Genomic DNA, 20071 nt, shown 5'->3' with positions numbered 1-20071 from the left:
TCAATTTTAAATTAAAAAATTAAGTAAATTTTTGTTTTGCATGGAATTTCGATTTTTTTCAAGAGTCACTATTTTGTCAAAAATTTATAACTCGGCGGCAGATTTTTTGACCATATCTCTCTATGGCTCAAAAGTTGCGAATTTTTGACCCCTAAGACCATCTCCACCGGGCGCGCGCAGTAAGGATTTGGAAGCGCTCCACCATCACTCATCCCCACACCGGTCGCTCATAAACGCGCTCATAAAATAGCAGCTCGATCCTCGGTGAACAGCGGGTGACCAAATTTAGTCGCCCGCTAGTAGCGCGCACAAATATTTGACATCTGCTTGAAGTGAAAGGAGAATCGAGATTTTTTTTTTTGAAATGGACTTGTTTTGGTACCACGGAACTAGACATTGATAAGGGACATTTTCATTGAGCTGGCCACAACCCGGATTGATCCAGATTCCCCGGGGGATGTTCCGTTGAGCTTACATTGGCGGTACCAATGAATATGAACAATGTTGGTGTCAAACTTCAAGATTTTTAAATCGCGTATGAACATTTCGAAAATGGACATTTGCAACGAACTGGTCACAACCCGCATGGTTCCGGGTTCCCCGGAGAATGTTCCGTTGGAGGGACATTGGCGGCACCGTATGAATATGGGCAATATTGGTGTCAAATTCACAATTTTAAAAATCACATATGACAATTTATGAAAATGGATATTTTCAATGAACTGGCCACAACCCGGATGGTTCTGGTTTCCCCGGAGGATGTTCCGTTTGAGGTACATTGGTGGCACTGTATGAATATGGGCAATATTGGTGTCAAACTTCACGGTTTTCAAAATCACATATGAAAATTACGAAAACTGACATTTTAAACGGACTGGCCACAACCCGGATGGTTCCGGGTTTCCCGGAGGATGTTCCGTTGGAGGGACATTGGCGGCACTGTATGAATATGGGCAATATTCTAATCTAATCTAATCAGACCCTAGCGCAGCCAATCTTTCGAAGGGATCCTGGAGAGTGCCTTAGGTTAGATGACGCCTAGCACTCTTCATGTCATTTATTAACATTTGTAGTGCGCCATTGCATTAGAATGCATTGACACATCACAAGCGTTAAAGCGGCCAGGCCTACTGCGTAAAGCCGTATCGCAGAGATGATTCGTAATTGGGTTGAGTTTGAGCACAGAGTGTTCGAACAACAACACAATTCTGAATCGACAGGGGAGGAAGAAGCGTGGGGACACACCACCATACGCTCCGAGATTTTGGTTGTATTCGTTGGGAGCACCATGCTAAGAAGGTTTGGTACTCCGAGACCCTCTGGGATGGGACATTGTATTTCCACGAATGCCCTGGCACTATTTGCCGTGGTTATAGCGCCACAACTCGCTCTCTGTAACAGTATTCCTAATTCCAGTCCAAGCTTACCAAGTCGTCATGGCCTAGTGCAGCGATTCTCAACGGGGTTACCGGGCCTACTTGATTTACACGGTAGGGGGGTACCAGCCTAGAAGAAGGTTGAGAATCGCTGGCCTAGTGTTTAGCATTTTTGCTTACCAACCCAAAGGACGGGGGATCGAACCCCGCCTCGAGCGACTTTGACTTTTCGTTCATATTCATCATTTCAAATTCTGTGTACTTAACTTTCTCGTTGGGAGCAGATGGGAATCGAACCCAGAACCATTCGCTTACAAAGCGAACACCGTAACCAGTCAGCCACGGCCGCTCCTCTTTTATAAATATGGGCAATATTGGTGTCAAAATTCACAATTTCCAAAATCACATATGAATATTGCGAAAACTGACATTTTAAACCGACTTGCCAGAACCTGGATGGTTCCGGGTTCCCTGGTAGATGTTCCGTTGGAGAGACTTTGGCGGCACCGATGAATATGGGCAATATTAATGTTAAATTTCACGACTTTCAAAATCACATATGGAAATTAAGAAAATGGACATTGTGAGTGGACTGGCCACAATCCGAATTGATCCGGGTTCCCGGGGGGATGTTCTGTTGGAGGGACTTTGATGGCACCGTATGAATATGGGCAATATTGGTGTTCAAGATTTTTAAAATCACATATAGAAATTACGAAAATTGACATTGTGAGTGGACTGGCCACAACCCGAATTGATCTGGGTTCCCGCAGGGATGTTCCGTTGCACGGAGATTGGCGGCACCGTATGAATATGGGCAATATTGGTGTTAAAATTCACGATTTTCAATATCACATATGAAAATTACGAAAATTGACATTTGCAGCGAACTGGCCACAACCCGGATGGTTCCGGGTTCCCCTGACAATGTTGGAATTTATTTTATGAATTAACATTGAAGGAATTTATTTTATGAATTAATTTAAATTGTGGATTGTGGATGCCGGGACCCGTGGTGTAGGGGTAAGCGTAGTTGCCTCTCACCCAGTCGGCCTGGGTTCGATCCCAGACGGTCCCGGTGGCATTTTTCGAGACGAGATTTGTCTGCACACAAAAAAATATTACGGTAATGACAAAAGTAACTTACTTTTGAATTTAAAAGTTGCTAAAATTTGCTGCATTAAAAGTTTTTTTCTTGTTTTGAAAATGAAAACTTTTACTGCTACAGTTTTTGAAAATCTCATTGCTCACTGATTTAAATGTTTTTACTTTTAATTCGAGTGTAAAATTTCTTTCATTTTGACGTTCTCGTGTAACCGTGTACGCCTAAGTCGCAAATGTAAACAAACACTTTGGTGGGTCCGGTGTTGCTGGTGAGTCTAGGACGCCGACCGCGGCAGCAGCCAGGACTCGGGCGCGGAAACCTTCGAGAGCCAAACAGCAGCAGCGGAACGCCTTCGAAGGATTGTGGTACAGGAGCGGGACGAGGTCGAGTGCTCGAAAAGGACAAGGTCAGCTTCCTGCAGGAACGGCAAGCTGTTCCGGGACTGGAATGGGTAAAGGAAGCTTGGGTGCTTTGTGGGGTTTGTGATTATTTTTTGTTTTTGTAGGATAGAAGGTAGGAATGTAGATTCGCACCGGTTGTATTCGGTGTTGGTGGCCCGGGATTGGAGGTTGAAGGTCAATTCCCGCGAGGACTGGGGCGATATTATCGAGGAGATGGCGCTGCCGCAGCGTTGCATGAACAACGAGTTTGCGTTGAAGAAGATTAACGTCTGGTTTTTGGACAAGTACGAGAAAGTTAATTTTCACGGTGAGTTGACGGATCCGACGAAGAGGAGGGCAACTAGCGGCATAATCGGAGGTGGTCAGCGCAGATGTTGCACTCGGTACAGGCGGTTTACAACACCGGTGAGTATTGAGAATGTGTGCAGTGGTTAGCCAACTTCACTTACTTCCATCTCTTTTAGCAGCTTCCCACCCACAAACACTCACGTCGCGACGGCGCAGCATCAGCCGAATGAATCTGGACAGTGAGCCAAAAGAAAATCTGTGTCATTCTCGAAGTAGGATTACGTGTTCAAAATCGAACTCCGTACCGAGGGCCTCATCAACTCCATGTTCCGGATGCGCTTCCAGGATCGGGAACTCCCCGTTCAGGCACTTTACTTTCCAGCCGTGAAACGTCGACCACCCTTCCCGAATCAATGGCCAACTCCTCCAAGACTGTCCTGATTGAGGCCGGAAACGTGACCATCCTGTTACACTGCTGTCGCGCGTCGAAGTCTCCATCCGGAACCGTCCAGCCTGGGGTATTCGGAAGTGACCGGTGGCGTACCGTATGAAGCAGAAGCTAGTGGAGAAGCGTTAAATACAAAAAAGTGTTTTCCTAACATGCTAATTAATTATTTTTTTTTAATAAATGTAAAAAAACAAGCAAATTTTTCTGAAATTATCCCTATAGTGCCAAATGTTGTGTATTCTTGCCATAAAAGGTTTCTTTTCCAATTAAAAGTAAAACACTTTTACCAATACAACGATTTTGTTCTATAAATGCATGTTAGTATCAAAAACTTTCCAACTTTTAAATTTAAAAGTTTGAAATTTCTACGAATATTCACCAACGCGAACTTTTAATCCAACGAACGATCTTTTTAAATTTAGAGTAATTTTTCTTTGTGTGTGATCACGCCTTCCGTCGGACGGGAAGTAAATGTTGGCCCCGGTCTAACCTAGAGGTTAGGTCGATAGCTCAGTCCAGGTGTAGGAGTCGTCTCCCTGAGTCCTGTCTCGGTGGAGTCGCTTGTAGGCAGTTGGACTAACAATCCAAAGGTCGTCAGTTCGAATCCCGGGGTGGATTGAAGCTAAGGTGTAAAAAGAGGTTTGCAATTGCCTCAACAATCAAGCCTTTGGACATCTAGTTTCGAGTAGGAATCTCGCAATCGAGAACGCCAAGGCAGTGCTGTAGAGCGAATAATTTGATTTGATTTGGATGACTGTAGAAAAAAAAAGATATTTCTTTACAACTTCAATATTTGTTATTTATTAATTTGTGCCGATAATGCCCCTTCAACTAAACATACTCCGCGGAACTCGGACTGATGCAGTTTGTGACGAATAAACCTCATATGTTCATTTTCGTAATTTCGATAGGTGATTTTGAAAATCGTGAAGTTTGACACCAACATGTTCATATGATACCGCCATATCCTTTCAATGGAACTTCCCGCGGGAAACCCGGAACTACCTGGGTTGTGGCCAGTCCACTCAAAATATCAGTTTTCGTAATTTAAATGTGATTTTGAAAATCGTGAAGTTTGACACCAATATTGCCCATATTCACACTGTGCCACCAATGTCCGCTCAACGGAACATCCCCGCGGGAACCCGGACCAATTCGTGTTGTGGCCAATCCACTGAAAATGTTTATTTTCGTAATTTTCATATGTGCCGCCAATGTCCCTCAAATGGAACATCCCCCGAGGAACCCGGAACCGTCCGGGTTCTGGCCAGTCCGTTTAAAATGTCAGTTTTTGCAATATTCATATGTGATTTTGGAAATTGTGAATTTTGACACCAATATTGCCCATATTCATACGGTGCCACCAATGTCCCTACAACGGAACATCCTCCGGGGAAACCGAAACCATCCGGGTTGTGGCCAGTTCGCTGCAAATGTCCATTTTCGTAATTTTCATATGTGATTTTGAAAATCGTGAAGTTTGACACCAATATGGCCCATATTCATTCGGTGTCGCCAATGTCCGCTCAGCGGAACATCCCCGGGGGAACTGGGACCAATTCGGGTTGTGGCAAGTCTACTCGCAATGTCCATTTTCGAAATTTTCATCTGCGATTTAACAAATCTTGAAGTTTCACACCAACATTGTTCATATTTATTGGTACCGCCAATGTACGCTCAACGGAACATCCCCCGGGGAATCTGGGCCAATCCGGGTTGTGGCCAGCCCAATGAAAATGTCCATTTTCATAAATTTTCATGTGTGATTTCGAAAATTATGAATTTTGACACCAATATTGCCCATATCCATACGGTGCCGCCAATGTCCCTCCAACGGAACATCCCCCGGGGAACCCGGACCAATCCAGGTTGCGGCCAATCAAGTTTTTTGGAAATAATTACTTCTGGCTTTGAAGATTTTGGCAAATTGGTCATGCCAATAAATTAAAACAAATTTTGTTTCGAAACGTCACCCCTGGTGGGGTTTGCTGTAACTATTTTACCAACGACCGGTGTGGGAAGGTTGAGTGAACAAAATAGTCACTCAGTTATGTGCGCACCGGTGGAGATGCTCTAAAACATATCAAAAGATCTCGGAAATAAAAAAATACGTTTTTTGGGAAATTGAGTTTTTGTGAAAAAAAATTAATAAAAAAATCAGCAATTTTTTTCCGTGTGCCTATTTCTTTCAATAGTCCTCAACAATACCTACAACTTTGCCGAAGACACCAAATTGATCAGAAAATTCACTCAAGTGTTACAGCTGTTTGAATATTTACGTACCATTTTTGTATGGACAGTAGGGTGCCCAGAAAAAATGACCCCCTGCTCCACAAGCGGAAAACGGTTTTGGAGTGGCAACTCACCAACCGGGACCCTACGTTGTGTTTAATGCGGGAGGATCAGATGGGAGCAACGGGGGCGGAAGCAGGTGGTCCAGCAGGTGCAGGAGCAGCAGCAGGTGCAGGAGCAGCAGCAGGTGCAGCGGGAGCAGCAGATGCAACGGGAGCAGCAAGTGCAGCAGGAGCAGCAGGTGCAACAGGAGCAGCAGGTGCAGCAGGTGCAGCAGGAGCAGAGCAGTGGCAACAGCAGGTAAGTAGAACACGCGAAGGTAAGTAACAACGCACTTTATTTAGCGAAACAACTAAACTTTAGTCTTCCTTTTTATTTCAGCACTTCTGTCTTCAAAAGAGGTTGGATTTGGAATGACGACCAAAGTGACGAGACACATTTGGGTGGCTTGCCTCTGACAGCGCAGCGGTGCCAGAATTATGGGGCGAAAAATAATAATGCCGGTTAGCACCAGCTATATTGCGGTGTCGACGGTGCTAACTGTAAAGTACAAAGACCTTTTAAAGAAAGACTGGCTGACGTAACATCGCCCCACTGACGAACTGACGTGCCACCCCGAATCCAAACTTGACCGCACTTTCCTATCTTCCTTCTCACTCACCCTCAGCGATCAGCGATTGTCAAACAGACGATTTGACAGATGCTCAGCTGCACTTGCTGAGAAACTTTCAGGAACAACAAATGAAAATGGTGGAAAACATATTGAAGCCTGAAAACTTTTGCAAATTCTGAACTAAACGATGAATATTTTGCAAATCTTGCATTATTTAATGTGAAATGAGGCAAGAAATTTCGTTAAACTTCCAAATTAGGCTATCTTTTAGACTTTTCGTAACATTTCCATTCCAACTCTTATCCGCCATTTACACATGTTGTTCCAGAATTCTTCACAGCAAGGAAACAGCTGATCTGACAAAACGTCAAACTCGAATTCTGACAATCGCCGAAGAAGAGAACAGTAGAAAGAAAAAGAAACAGTGTGCGGTCAAAAATGATCGACCAATTTGTTCCTGGTGGCACGTCAGTTCGTCAGTGATCGCCCGCCGCCTTTAATGACTTATTCAAAAAAATGTAAACAAAGCAAAATAAGATTCTAACTAGAGGGAAGTTGAGCAGATGCACTTCGTGTGCTAAATAAATTAACTAAATTTAATGTTTTTCTTCTTCAGGAAACACTTCATCGGTAAGCAGCTGACCCGTTGCGGTGTGGTGTGTGGAGCCTCAGGAGATAGCGGCACGGGAAGCAAGCAGATTTTAACAGCTGGTCTGGTGATGATTCCACCGCTGGCCGTTCGCAGCGACACAACTCGTACGATGCCGTCTGGTCCAGGATGAACGGCTTCGATCCGGGCAAGTGGCCAGCGGAGTGGTCCTTGCAGTTCGTCGACGACGATCACGAGTCTACCGGGTTGTATTTCGTCATTCCGCTCAGCAGCTCCTGGAGGTATTCGCGTCGCCAGTGGGCCCAAAATTGTTGGGCGTGGAGCTGGAGTTGCTGATAGTGGTCTAGGCGGTTGACTGGAATGTGGCGCAGATCTGGGTCGGGCAGGGCGTGCATCGATGTTCCGATTAGGAAATGGGCCGGCGTTAGAGCGGCGAGGTCGTTCGGATCTTCACTCAGTGGAAGAAGTGGTCGGGAGTTCATGTGGGATTCGATTTGTGTGAGCACAGTGCACATGTCCTCGAACGACAATCTTGACGGACCAAGCTGCCGGAACAGGTGCTTCTTGGCGACCTTTACGGCGGATTCCCATAATCCTCCGAAGTGGGGCGCTTTTGGGGGAGTGAGATGCCAGGTGATCCCTTCGGCTGTGCAGAATTCGTGGATTTTCTCCTGTTCGGCGTCGTGGTTGAGCATTGTGTACAGCCGGGCAAGTTCGTTCTTGGCGCCTTCAAAGTTCTTGCCATTGTCGGAGTGAATGTGAGACGGCACTCCGCGTCGCCCGATGAACCTGCACAGCGCAGCAAGGAACGCGGGGTGGAGAGATCTCCAACAAGTTCAATGTGAACGGCCTTCGTCGCGAAGCACACAAAAAGGCAAATATAGGCCTTGGCCGGTGCAGCACGTTTGTGTATCGGCTTCAGGTACAGTGGACCTGCGTAGTCTACGCCGACGACGCTAAATGGGCGACTAGGGATGATCCGTTGAGCCGGAAGTTGGCCGATCTGCTGCTGAATCAGTTCAGGATTCAGTCTAACGCAACGGAAGCAATTGCGCACCACGCTTCTGGCAAGAATGCGACCACCGATGGGCCAGAATTCCTCGCGCATGGCGGTCAGTAGTAGGCGCCCGCCGCCGTGGAAAAGTTTTTGGTGGTAGAATTCGGCGAGGATGCGAGCGAAGGGATGGGAACCAGGGAGTAAGGCTGGGTGTTTGGCTTGGAAGGGCAGTTGGGAAAGCTTTAGTCGACCCCCCACTCTCAACACTCTCTCTGAATCGACGAATGGACTCATTTTGTAGATGTTGGACTGTTTTGGCACCGGCTTCCCCTTTTCGAGTTCCTTCAGTTCGGCGCTGAAGGAGTCCTGCTGTGCTAGTCGAGTTAGCACCGTTTTGGCTTTGGAAAACTGCTCCACAGTTAGGGCACGCCGCACAGGTGTGTCGCTCGTTCTGGTCGTTCTCGCTTTCTGCCTGGTGTTGTCGATGAATCGGAGGACGAATCCGATCGAATGGACCAGCCGTCTGTACGAGTGCCAGCGCAGGAACCAGGGATGAACTTGCGGCGGCTTCTCTTTCACGGCGGCGACTATGCGAGCTTCCATGATGTCCGCCGGAACGCTTGGTGGGTTGGTCCTCGGCCAGTCTCGTGGGTTTGAGCAGATCCAACTTGTTGCATTCTTCCAGGTCTCACAGTTCAAGAAGTTCGGCACCGTCATCCCGCGGGACACCAGGTCCGCCGGATTGTCCTTGGTCGGCACGTGATTCCAATGACAGCCACGCGTGTAGAACTGGATCTCAGCGACACGGTTCGCTACGTACGTCTTCCAGGTGTTCGGGTTTGCTTGGATCCACTGCAGTACGACAGCTGAGTCCGTCCAGAAGTACGAGTCCGAGATTTTGATCTTGAGTGCCTGTTTGATCCGGAAGTGAAGGTGGACTCCGAGCACAGCAGCGTTTGCTTCCAAGCGAGGGACGTTCAGTCCTCTGAGCGGGGCGACCCGAGATTTTGATGCTAAGAACGTGACTCGTACATTGCCGTGTCGGTCTTCACAGCGGATGTAGCAACAAGCTCCGTAAGCGTCCTTAGACGCGTCGCAGAATGTGTGCAGTTGGTAAGTGGAGTCAGGCTGGAGTGCGTAGCGGTCGATCCGGTAGGACCGGATTTCTGGAAGTTCCTTGAAGAATTGCTCCCACTTGATCCGAATGTTGTCCGGCACCGGGTCGTTCCAGTCACACTTCAGCTGCCAGCATTCCTGCATGATGATCTTAGCGGTGACAACTACGGGTGCGATGTGACCTAGAGGATCGTAGAGTCGAGCGATTGTTGAGAGGATGAACTGCTTCGTGGGAGGTCCCTTGCTCTGGTTGATTTGCGAGTCGAATCGCAGAACGTCGGCCTCGGGCTCCCATCCAATCCCCAGCGCCTTTACCATCTCGTTCGGACCAAACTGCAGACTCGACTGCGTGCCGATTTGGTCTTGGTTCAGTCCTCGCAGTACCTCGAGACGGTTTGATGTCCACTTCCGCATCTCGAACCCTCCCTTGGCCAGCAGTTCCGTAAGCTCCTTCCGCAAGCGTATGGCGTCCTCGACCGTATCAGCGCCACCAATGAAGTCATCTACGTAGAAGTTGCTTTCGAGCGCTGGGCCGCCCAACGGGTACTCGTGACCCTCGTCCTGGGCGTGTTGCTGAAGGGAACGGGTGGCTAGGTACGCGGAAGGTGCAAGGCCGTATGTAACGGTCTGTAGTTCGTACGTTTGGATGGGTGAGTCTGGCGAGAACCGCCAGAAGATGCGCTGCAGTCTTCTGTCCTCTGGGTGGACGAGAACCTGCCGGTACATTTTGGCTGCGTCCGCTACGAGGGCTACAGGGTAGTTCCGGAAGCGGAGCAGGAGCGAGAGAAGGTCTTCTTGAACCACAGGTCCGACGCAGAGTGCTTGGTTGAGCGAAAATCCCGTAGAAGTTGCTGCTGAACCGTCGAAGACGACCCGAACCTTGGTCGTCGTGCTGGAGTCCTTAAAGACGGGGTGGTGGGGTAGGTAGCACGATGGTGTCTTGTCCTTCTCATCAGGTTCAACCAGCTGCATGTGGCCCAGCTCGACATATTCCCGCATGAATTTGTGGTAGTCCCCCTTGAGTCGTGCGTCCCGCTCGAGCCGTCGCTCAAGCAGTCGGAAACGGCGCAGAGCTGCGTTCTTCGAGTCACCCAGCAAATTTTCGAAACCTGGCTTGCGGGGATAACGTACCACGTAACGACCCTCCGGCGTGCGCGTTGTTGTCGACTGGAACAAGGATTCGCAGTCTCGCTCCTCGACGGAAAGCTTGTCGTTGATTGTGAGTTCCTCCGTCTTCCAAAATCGCTCCATGCTCTCCTCCAGCGACATCATCGCGAGTACCGAGTACGAGTGTGCGGTTTCGGTTGGTGTGGACGAAGCTTGGCTGGCGGAACCGGTGACAATCCAGCCGAAGACGCTGTCTACTAGAATCGGAAGTGAACCGTCGAGGTGAATGCGAGCTGCGCTAGGGAAGAAAGAGTGAAAATGCTTTGCTCCGAGAACCATGTCGATCGGCTGCCGTTCATTGAAGGTCGGATCGGCGAGGAAGAGTTCCACCGGAATGTTCCAACCCGACGTTGAGATGTTGTGGCTTGAAGCTCCGCAGTCAGTTTGTCCATGACAAGAAAGTTGATCCCGCAGGAGAAATCGCTCTTTCTCGACCGCACTTCGGTGGAGACGGAATGCCGAACTGGTGTTGACATCTGGCCTGCGCCTTGGATCACCACGCTCGCAGGGGCTCGCTTGAGCCGCAGAATTCTTGCCATGCGATCGGTCGGTGATGAGATTAGGTTGGGAGGCGCTGTCCAGCAATGCGCGGGCCACGTGTTCCATTCCCAACGAATCGACGACCTTGACCAGCACAGTAAGCAGGAACACGTTTTCCTTGGGCTGCTGAAGTGGAACGCTGACTTCGACCTGTGGAACGACCTCGGTGGGCGTAGCGACCTCTTGCTTGGTTGAGACGACCGAAGCGGATACTTCCAACTGCCCGCTCGCTTGTGTGGGTGCCGTTGCACCGCTGTTGGTTCTTGGCGAGTTATCAGCATGTCCCGCGTGAAGGAGCGAATGATGCCGCTGCTGACAGTGCCTGCAGGAGCGCTTGGACGAACAATTCCTCACCTGGTGTGCCCCCAAACAGTTGTAGCAGAGGTGTTTGTTGCTCACAATCCGCTGACGCTCAGGGACAGAAAGCTGACCAAACTTGTGGCATTTGTAGAGAGGATGCGCGAGTCCACACGCTGCACAATCCGCGGCAGGTCCTGAACTAGCGGTGGAGGCGTACGACGAAAGGCGCTGCGAGCTCCGTTTCTTCGACGCGGGGCGGGGCGACTGATGCGAGCTGGTAGCCCCATTGGACGAAGAATGGTTGTTGTTTACCGAAATAGATTCCAGAACCCTCATTCGGCGCTGCAAGAACTCGATCAGGCTCTGGAAGTCCGGATTGGAAAGCGTCGAAGCGTGGTCCTCCCAGAGATTGATGGTGTCGACGTGCAATCGTGTGCACAGCAAATGCTCGAGAACGGTGCTCCAAGAAGCGGTTGGTTCTTTGAGCTGGTCCAGAATCTTGATGTGCCTCTGGAACTCGTCGACCAGGGAGTGGAGGCTGGATGCGGTCTCGTGTTCCATCGGTGGCAGTTCGAAGAGGGCTTGTAGATGACGTTTTTTCAGCAGGTACTCGTTGTTGTAGCCATAGACTAATAAAAGACTACTCAGTGGGCTCTGAACCATGACTGAACCTTTTTATGACCCCTCGGCACGGCCGGTTCACTGTCAAAAATGACAGATCAAAATGTCAGGAACTGGCTACACTGTAGATTTGTGACGTTTCTTTATATTGTTTTTGTTTTGATTCATAAATCTAAACAATCATACATTCGTTTTATGGGAGGTTCATTTTGCCCTGGATTTTGCCATTCCAGTAGGACCGGGAAACTGGAACGACCGACAGCTTGGCCGGATTGGATGTGAACTTTGTTTTGAAATTTACATTTCATTTCGTTCGTATTCATTCCAAGTCTCCGATGGAACCAACGGCCACTTTCGGCATCGGTTCCGAGTTAATCGCCAGCTGTGGCATCCTTCCGTGTAACGTGCCCAGGTCAAGGCCCTGGGACTTCTGAATACGGATCGCACAAGAAATGAAGCCCGCAATAGCAACGTTTGCGTAACGCAATCCGGGTTTTTCGGAACGACCGCGGTGGTGGTAAGCGTGGCTACCTCCCCCAGGGAAAGACACGTGTGAATTTTCGGTGGAACACCTAATGAATCTGATCGATGGCGGGGTGGGACTTAAACCACCCTGAGACGCAAACTTTCCTGCAAGTCGTCACCCGATATGTGGCCGTTCTTTACAGAGGTTTCCTTGATAATCTGCTTAAAATCAGATCCATCAACTTCTTTATAGATTTCACTCCCAACGTAGGACAATTAACATCAAGACAATTGTTTGATAAAATTTCCAATCATTTTTTTATTTCATGCCAGGATGTCGTTCACGAGTGGGCGTTGGAATAACGCACACAAAAACCATGTCTATTTGCAGCGATCAGTCCAAGAACAAAAAGATAATGAGTAAAAATGAAAGAAGAAGTTTTTCTATCTATTTATTCACTCACTTCACAAAAATGTACCTAATTGATATCCTGTCGTCAATGCTAAAGGCCTCAAAAAGTTGTTTTATAACATTTCCGCTGTTGTCAACAGAGCTGGAAGAATCAATTCTAAATCTAGCTGGTTTCCGGCCCTAAACGATCTTCACATAGCAAAGATTCTACTGTCGATACCCCAGCACTTCCGATGGACTGGTTGGCCAAGCTGGTCCTGCTGCGCAGTGTGTATCCTCTCGCCTTCGAGAGCATTTCAACCGGCAAATAACGGTTCCACGAGGAGACTGCTGAATCGCTAATCTGAAACACAGAACTTCTTTAGCATCGCGACAAAAAAAAAATGGTTAAAAGAACTCACCGTCAACGCTTCCCAGCTGGTGTTGCTTTTGGAGGTTCAATGCATGTTCAATGTTCATCCGGAACGTGTAAGTGCGTGTCTAGGAACCGCTCAGCACTACGTCGAGGGCAATCCATCTGCGTCGGGAGTCGGGACTGTTAGCGGGGCTTTTTATTTTTGTTGCTTTGCTCATGTCAAGAATGCGAAAAAATACCCGTGCCTATGTTTCTGTCCACCGTCCCCGACACAGTTTGATAGCAACGATAGCAACCGTAATTGGCCTTGTCGAGAAAAGTCGAGATTTTCCGTCATCCATAATATTCTTCTCGCGATTCGCATCGGTATCTTTTTTTATGTTTTCTGAACACTTAGCTTCTCCACAAGGTTGGATCTGGATCGATTATCATCCGGCAGAAGTTGAATTGGCCGCCAGCTCCTCCATTAGGACTTTTTTAAACTTTGGTGTTTGTCTGACGGTGATTTACTGCTCCGGAACCGAGAAACCTAGAACTGATTCTTTTTCTTTAATGTAATCAATAATAATAAATAATAAAGCAAAACTCACCACAATCGAAAGCTGGTTAAAATGACACAACTTGATTTTGAAATTTACAGAAAATGGAAAATTTTCTACAAGCCATGCCGCCAACTGAGTTGTGTAGACCAAAACAAAAAACAAACTCGTTGCGCGCGCAAAGCAGCACAAAGCAAAATCAAAAAAGACAGTGCTGTCAACGCTGCCAAGCAAATCCATCAATCGGGGGGCGAGCCGATGCGCGGTTCACAGCAGTTAATGCGGTTCACAGCGCCTGAGTCATATTTTTTCGAAAAAAATGTTCGGAGTGTTTAGTCTTTAATTAGTCTATGGTTGTAGCGCTCCACAAGAGTGTCCCAAGCGATTTGGTAGTTGGCCGCATTGATGTCGTACGTGTCGATGTAGCCGGCTGCCTTCCCAACGACAACTCCCCTCAAATAGTGAAACTTCTGGACGTCGGGAAGGTCGGGATTGTTGTGGATGAGCGCCACAAACAGATCGTGAAAAGCCAACCATTTCTGATAATCCCCGTCAAATTCAGGAAGCGTAATCGTCGGAAGCTTAATGCCAGAGAGAGTGGAGGATGCTTGCGGGGGGGAGGGATTGCGTGGTTGAGGAATAAGACGTTGTTTGGACAGAAGGAAGCCTTTTATTTTGAACAGGCGCGTTTCAAAATTAGCCCGTATTCCCTCGTGTACCACCTTACCCGCATCATCGGTTTCGTCGTCCTCCAGCTGCTGCTGGATGTCCTCGAGCTTGGAGCTCGCTTCCTCGATGTGGGCCAGCCTCAGCTGCACCTCCATCTGGTCCCGTTCGTGGTCGTACTCCGCTTGAAAGCTCTCTGCCCGACCCAGCGCCGCCAACAACGACACTCTTCGAGCCTGCAGCGTCGCCTTCAACGTCGCATCCATGTTGGAAGTGCCGCTCGACAGCAACAACAGCAGTGGTGAGCGAGATCTGCGAAAAAAGACCACGGTAGACCCGGACGCAGACGAGTAGCGACTTGGAAAGGTACTCACCTATCCAAGGCAAGAAAATGCCTTGAAAGTTCAAGAAAACAGCCACGGGAACAATAGCTTGTCCGTGCTGTGCGCGATCACCAAAACCCGGCTCGTGGCACCGTTCAGCAGCAGTGAAGCGGTCGCAGATCGGGCGTGACGCGGTTGCAGCCGGTTGAGGATCCCAGGAAGGCAGGGAATCGCCCGTACAACCGGTATCGATGAGTCAGCAGGTGTGGCGTGGTCGTATACAGCGTTACAAGATGGCCGCCGATGACGATGGTCGATGATCCTCGTCGATCAGCGAGCTAGGAGTGCGGGTGCGACCGCGTGGCTTCCAAAATGGCGCAGGATGGCCTGGGGAACACCACGAGCCGGTCGGCAGCGAACGTCGAGAGTTTGAGAGGCACTAGCAGGGCCTGTGCGATGTGCTCCAACGGTAGAGGCAGCAGTCGCCGATTCCGTCAGTCCGGAAGTTGCAGAACAGCGTGAAAAGAAGAAAGGAGATCTAAAGGGCACCCGCGGGAGACGCAGCGAATTAGGACAGCTAATTACCTGCTGCCTAATTGAATTAGGCCTTGTATAAATCAAGCAGCAAGCCGCAACAGCAATGGCGTCGACCCGCGTCCAGATCCTCGGCGTCCAAAATGGCGGTGCACTCCACGGGAAGGTTGGCCAGAAATCCTGGTCACGGCACCAAATATGGAGTGGCAACTCACCAACCGGGACCCTACGTTGTGTTTTATGCGGGAGGATCAGATGGGAGCAACGGGGGCGGAAGCAGGTGGTCCAGCAGGTGCAGGAGCAGCAGCAGGTGCAGCGGGAGCAGCAGATGCAACGGGAGCAGCAACTGCAGCAGGAGCAAGAGGTGCAACAGGAGCAGCAGGAGCAGCAGGAGCAGAGCAGTGGCAACAGCAGGTAAGTAGAACACGCGAAGGTAAGTAACAACGCACTTTATTTAGCGAAACAACTAAACTTTAGTCTTCCTTTTTATTTCAGCACTTCTGTCTTCAAAAGAGGTTGGATTTGGAATGACGACCAAAATGACGAGACACATTTGGGTGGCTTGCCTCTGACAGCGCAGCGGTGCCAGAATTATGGGGCGAAAAATAATAATGCCGGTTAGCACCAGCTATATTGCGGTGTCGACGGTGCTAACTGTAAAGTACAAAGACCTTTTAAAGAAAGACTGGCTGACGCAACAGGTTTATTGGGTTATTTTAAGCATCTGTGTATATTTTGAGCGAAATTGGATGAGATTAACCCATTGATACCCGAGCCTAAAGTTGGCGAAAAAAATGTTTTTCATGCAAAAATGACTTTTTTAAATCGCTAATAACTTTTCAGAATCGAGTTTTACAGCTTTGGTATGTTATACAAAGTTGTAAAGCATTAAATTTTCAATAAGAATCTCACTTTTGGGAATATTTGGATGGTAATAGCGCACCGTCCAGACCAAACCGTTAGAAACTTGGGTTTCCATACATTTTTTCGATTTTTTTCCATACAAACTTCACCTCCGAGTATCAATGGGTAAATGATTACCGATTTTGCTCATGTTTGGCCCAGAGTACTAAAATAGTTCAAGGAACAAAATTGTGGAGCACTTTCTGGGCACCTAATGGACAGCTGCCAAAATTGTATTGTATGGGTGAACCAATGACACAAAATAGCTTCTTCTTTGGTCATAGAGAAGGCCCCCACAAAGTTTGAGCCAAATAAAAAAAATGCAAATAAAATCCATTTCCCATTTTGGTAGAGAATTGCTCAGATTTGATTACAGTTGCTAATAAACCCACGCATGTTTATTTAAAAAATAGTTTTGTTATTTATTTATTATTATGAAACATCATTTTAAACTGCAATTGAGCAATTCTCTACGAAATCGGTATTTTTACTTCAATTTTAATTTATGTATTTTTTAATTCAACTTTTTTTCGACTTCGAATTTTTTTGGTGCCTTCGGTATGCCCAAAGAAGCCATATTGCATCATTAGTTTGTCCATATAATTTTCCATACAAATTTGGCAGCTGTCCATACAAAAATGATGTATGAAAATTCAAAAATCTGTATCTTTTGAAGGAATTTTTTGATCGATTTGGTGTCTTCGGCAAAGTTGTAGGTATGGATACGGACTACACTGGAAAAAAATGATACACAGTAAAAAAATGGTGTTTTTTTATTTAACTTTTTATCACTAAAACTTGATTAGCAAAAAAACACTATTTTTTATATGTTTAAGAGGACATAAAATGCCAACTTTTCAGAAATTTCCAGGTTGTGCAAAAAATCATTGACCGAGTTATAAATTTTTTAATCAATACTGATGTTTTCAAAAAATCGAAATTTTGGTCGCAAACATTTTTCAACTTCATTTTTCGATGTAAAATCTAATTTGCAATCAAAAAGTACTTTAGTGAAATTTTGATAAAGTGCACCGTTATCAAGTTAAATCCATTTTAGGTAACTTTTTTGAAAATAGTCGAACTTTTTCATTTTTTTAAATTAGTGCACATGTTTGCCCACTTTTGACAAAAATATTTTTGAAAAGCTGAGAAAATTCTCTATATTTTGCTTCATCGGACTTTGATGATACGACCTTTAGTTGCTGAGATATTGCAATGCAAAGGTTGAAAAACAGGAAAATTTATGTTAAGTCTCACCCAAACAGCCCACCATTTTTCAATGTCGATATCTCAGCAACTAATGGTCCGATTTTCAATGTTAAAATATCAAATATTTGAGAAATTTCCCGATCTTTTCGAAAACAATATTTTCAAAATTTTCAAATCAAGTCTAACATTTTAAAAGGGCGTAATATTGAATGTTTGGCCCTTTTAAAATGTTAGTCTTGGTTTAAAATTTTTGAAAATATTGTTTTCGAAAAGATCGGAAAATTTCACAAATGTTTCATATTTTATCATTGTAAATCGGACCATTAGTTGCTGAAATATCGACATTGAAAAATGGTGGGCTGTTTGGTGAGACTTAGAAAACATCAATTTTTCTGTTTTTAAATCTTTGCATTGCAATATCTCAGCAATTAAAGGTCATATCAACAAAGCCCGATGAAGCAAAATATAGAGAATTTTCTCAGCTTTTCAAAATATTTTTGTCAAAAGTGGGCAAACATGTGCACTAATTAAAAATGAAAAGTTCGACTATTTTCAAAAAGTTACCTAAAAATGGATTTAACTTGATAACGGTGTACTTTATCAAAATTTCACTAAAGTACTTTTGATTGCAAATTAGATTTTACATCGAAAAATGAAGTTGAAAATGTTTGCGACAAAATTTCGATTTTTGAAAAATCAGTATTGATTAAAAAATTTATAACTCGGTCAATGATTTTTTGCACAACCTGGAAATTTCTGAAAAGTTGGCATTTTATGTCCTCTTAAACATATAAAAAAAGTGTTTTTTTGCAAATCAAGTTTCAGTGATAAAAAGTTAAATAAAAAATCACAAAATTTTTTTACTGTGTATTATTTGTTTTCAGTGCAGTCCGTATCCATACCTACAACTTTGCCGAAGACACCAAATCGATCAAAAAATTCCTTCAAAAGATACAGATTTTTGAATTTTCATACATCATTTTTGTATGGACAGCCGCCAAATTTGTATGGAAAATTATATGGACAAACTAATGATGCAAAATGGCTTCTTTGGGCATACCAAAGGCACCAAAAAAGTTTCAGTCGGATTAAAAAATACAAAAATTAAAATTGAAGAAAAAATACCGATTCCGTAGAGAATTGCTCAGCTTATTATATGGATGTTATGTTTTAACTCCCAATCAGCATTTTGATTTTCAATAACGATAACCTGGATGCAGATTGACCTATTTTATTTTCTTCTTTGTTTTTGTTCCAGTTCGCAGGTGAATAAACATCATTTGCAAAATTCAAAACAGATGATAAGGCAAACCATAAGATAATTTTTAACGTTGATTCTCTATTTTTAGAAAAGCCAACAAACAGTATTAAGTACTGGTTTTCTCTTTCTTCTATTTTTGGTGCAAAATGAAAATGCAGATATTTCCAGGGTCGATACATTATGCAATGCATCGGAGTGATATATATATTTTTTAAATTGAAACACAAAATGGGTAAAATGAGATGACGATGTATTTATTCGAACATTTTAACTCTTAAAGTAAAATCAAAGGCAAATCAATAATTTAGTTACTCCTCCATATATCTTTTTTGTTGAACAACTTGAACCTAGAACGCCAACAAGTAGCGATCGCAAGGTCAACGATGCGCAAAGTACGCAATCAACACATAAGCATTTTTTTTCTGGAGCACGTTACAACAAAGATACTTTTATTGCACTGTGTTGGGACGTTGAAAAAAAAGATCTTGAAAAACACAAAACGCACCATTTTGCATCCCTCGAGAGACGATGATTGATTTTTTTTTCTCATTTAGAGTATCGCAATAAAATAAAATCAACTTGGGTACCACTTGAAATATAGCCAGAAAGTCATCATTTTGTGTATATGCTGTATGTAGTGTAGGATTTTCAATGGCAATCACTACTTAATTTTTCTTGTCCTTCTTGTTCTGTTCCGTGTTGCGTAGTTTAGTCATAATTTTTCGCGAGTGTCCGGACGGGTCAAAATGATTCGTGTGAGAACTGGCTTCCTTCTTCGAGCGTTGTTTTCCCGAATGTCCGGAGAACATGTGCTTATCGAAGTCAAAATTGTACTTTTCGTATTGATCAAAATGAAGTTCCGACATTTTGTTTTGGTTTCTTTGTTTTAAACCTGTTACAAGAAATTACGCCGTAGCCTTTCCAATTGCTGATCTGCAAAATAAACGAGAAAAGAACAAACAAGAGATATATTTGCACCGTTGTCTTGTGTTTGTGCTGATAAGAAATATTTGAAACCAATTGAAATAATATTTACTCACTTTTTATTCCAAATAATTGCGCTGAATAATCAATACGATTAGAACTGCTGACCAGAAAAACTGGAACGATGTTCACTAGTAAACGATTTGAAGGCGACTGTGCAGAAATGCGCTGCGTTTTTCACTCTTTATGTTTTGCTTTTGTAAGATAAGTGCTATAAAGCACTATAGGTGTATATAATACATTAGATGTATTTGTAAAATCATTCGACTTATCTACCAAACCAATACACGTTTAGGAAGCAACGCAGTGCCGAAATAAGAACATTTAAAAACAAGGAAGCAAAAATGTTATAATTTATATTCAATTATGTACAACAACACTTAAAAAGTTTTCCGGTAGGACATTTCGGCGCTGTCGTGCTAACTTGTCGCACGTCGCTTTTTGACGTTCCGAGAAAAACGCGTTTTATCCCAATCAACTCAATCGGAATTCTGAAACGGAATTCAATTCGAATCGTTTACGTATTCCGTTTCAAACGCAACAACC

The 20071-nt window shown here is 45.3% G+C and overlaps 4 protein-coding genes and 1 long non-coding RNA gene across 5 annotated transcripts in view; all 5 read right to left on the bottom strand.

Annotated features, from left to right (window-relative positions):
• Positions 1-6114, bottom strand: part of LOC6049897 (scoloptoxin SSD14) — a 49407-nt gene extending 43293 nt beyond the window's left edge. The window contains 1 exon segment of the mRNA XM_001866542.2: positions 5985-6114. The gene's annotated coding sequence lies outside the window, so the exon portion shown is untranslated.
• Positions 6115-7363: 1249 nt separating this feature from the next.
• LOC119770284 lies at positions 7364-11916 on the bottom strand. The gene is made up of 2 exons (XM_038264878.1): positions 8000-11916; positions 7364-7922 (listed from the first exon to the last, which is right to left on the bottom strand). Exons 1-2 carry the CDS (start codon positions 11914-11916, stop codon positions 7364-7366), a joined length of 4476 nt encoding a protein of 1491 aa, XP_038120806.1.
• An 861-nt stretch (positions 11917-12777) lies between these two features.
• LOC119767048 lies at positions 12778-13636 on the bottom strand. The gene is made up of 2 exons (XR_005277292.1): positions 13153-13636; positions 12778-13094 (listed from the first exon to the last, which is right to left on the bottom strand). It is a non-coding gene; the product is annotated as an uncharacterized LOC119767048 (long non-coding RNA).
• Positions 13637-13977: 341 nt separating this feature from the next.
• Positions 13978-14577, bottom strand: LOC119770283. The gene has a single exon (XM_038264873.1). The coding sequence runs from the start codon at positions 14575-14577 to the stop codon at positions 13978-13980; it is 600 nt and encodes a 199-aa protein (XP_038120801.1).
• Positions 14578-18774: 4197 nt separating this feature from the next.
• On the bottom strand, positions 18775-19740 carry LOC119767037 (nuclear protein 1). The gene is made up of 2 exons (XM_038254290.1): positions 19582-19740; positions 18775-19474 (listed from the first exon to the last, which is right to left on the bottom strand). The coding sequence occupies exon 2, from the start codon at positions 19405-19407 to the stop codon at positions 19207-19209; it is 201 nt and encodes a 66-aa protein (XP_038110218.1). The 5' UTR covers positions 19408-19474; positions 19582-19740; the 3' UTR covers positions 18775-19206.
• Between the last annotated feature and the right edge of the window lie 331 nt (positions 19741-20071).

Source organism: Culex quinquefasciatus, chromosome 1, assembly GCF_015732765.1.
Source record: "Culex quinquefasciatus strain JHB chromosome 1, VPISU_Cqui_1.0_pri_paternal, whole genome shotgun sequence".
Lineage (NCBI taxonomy): Eukaryota > Metazoa > Arthropoda > Insecta > Diptera > Culicidae > Culex > Culex quinquefasciatus.
Note: the sequence above shows the minus strand (reverse complement) of the source record. Positions and strands in the feature narration are given on the sequence as shown.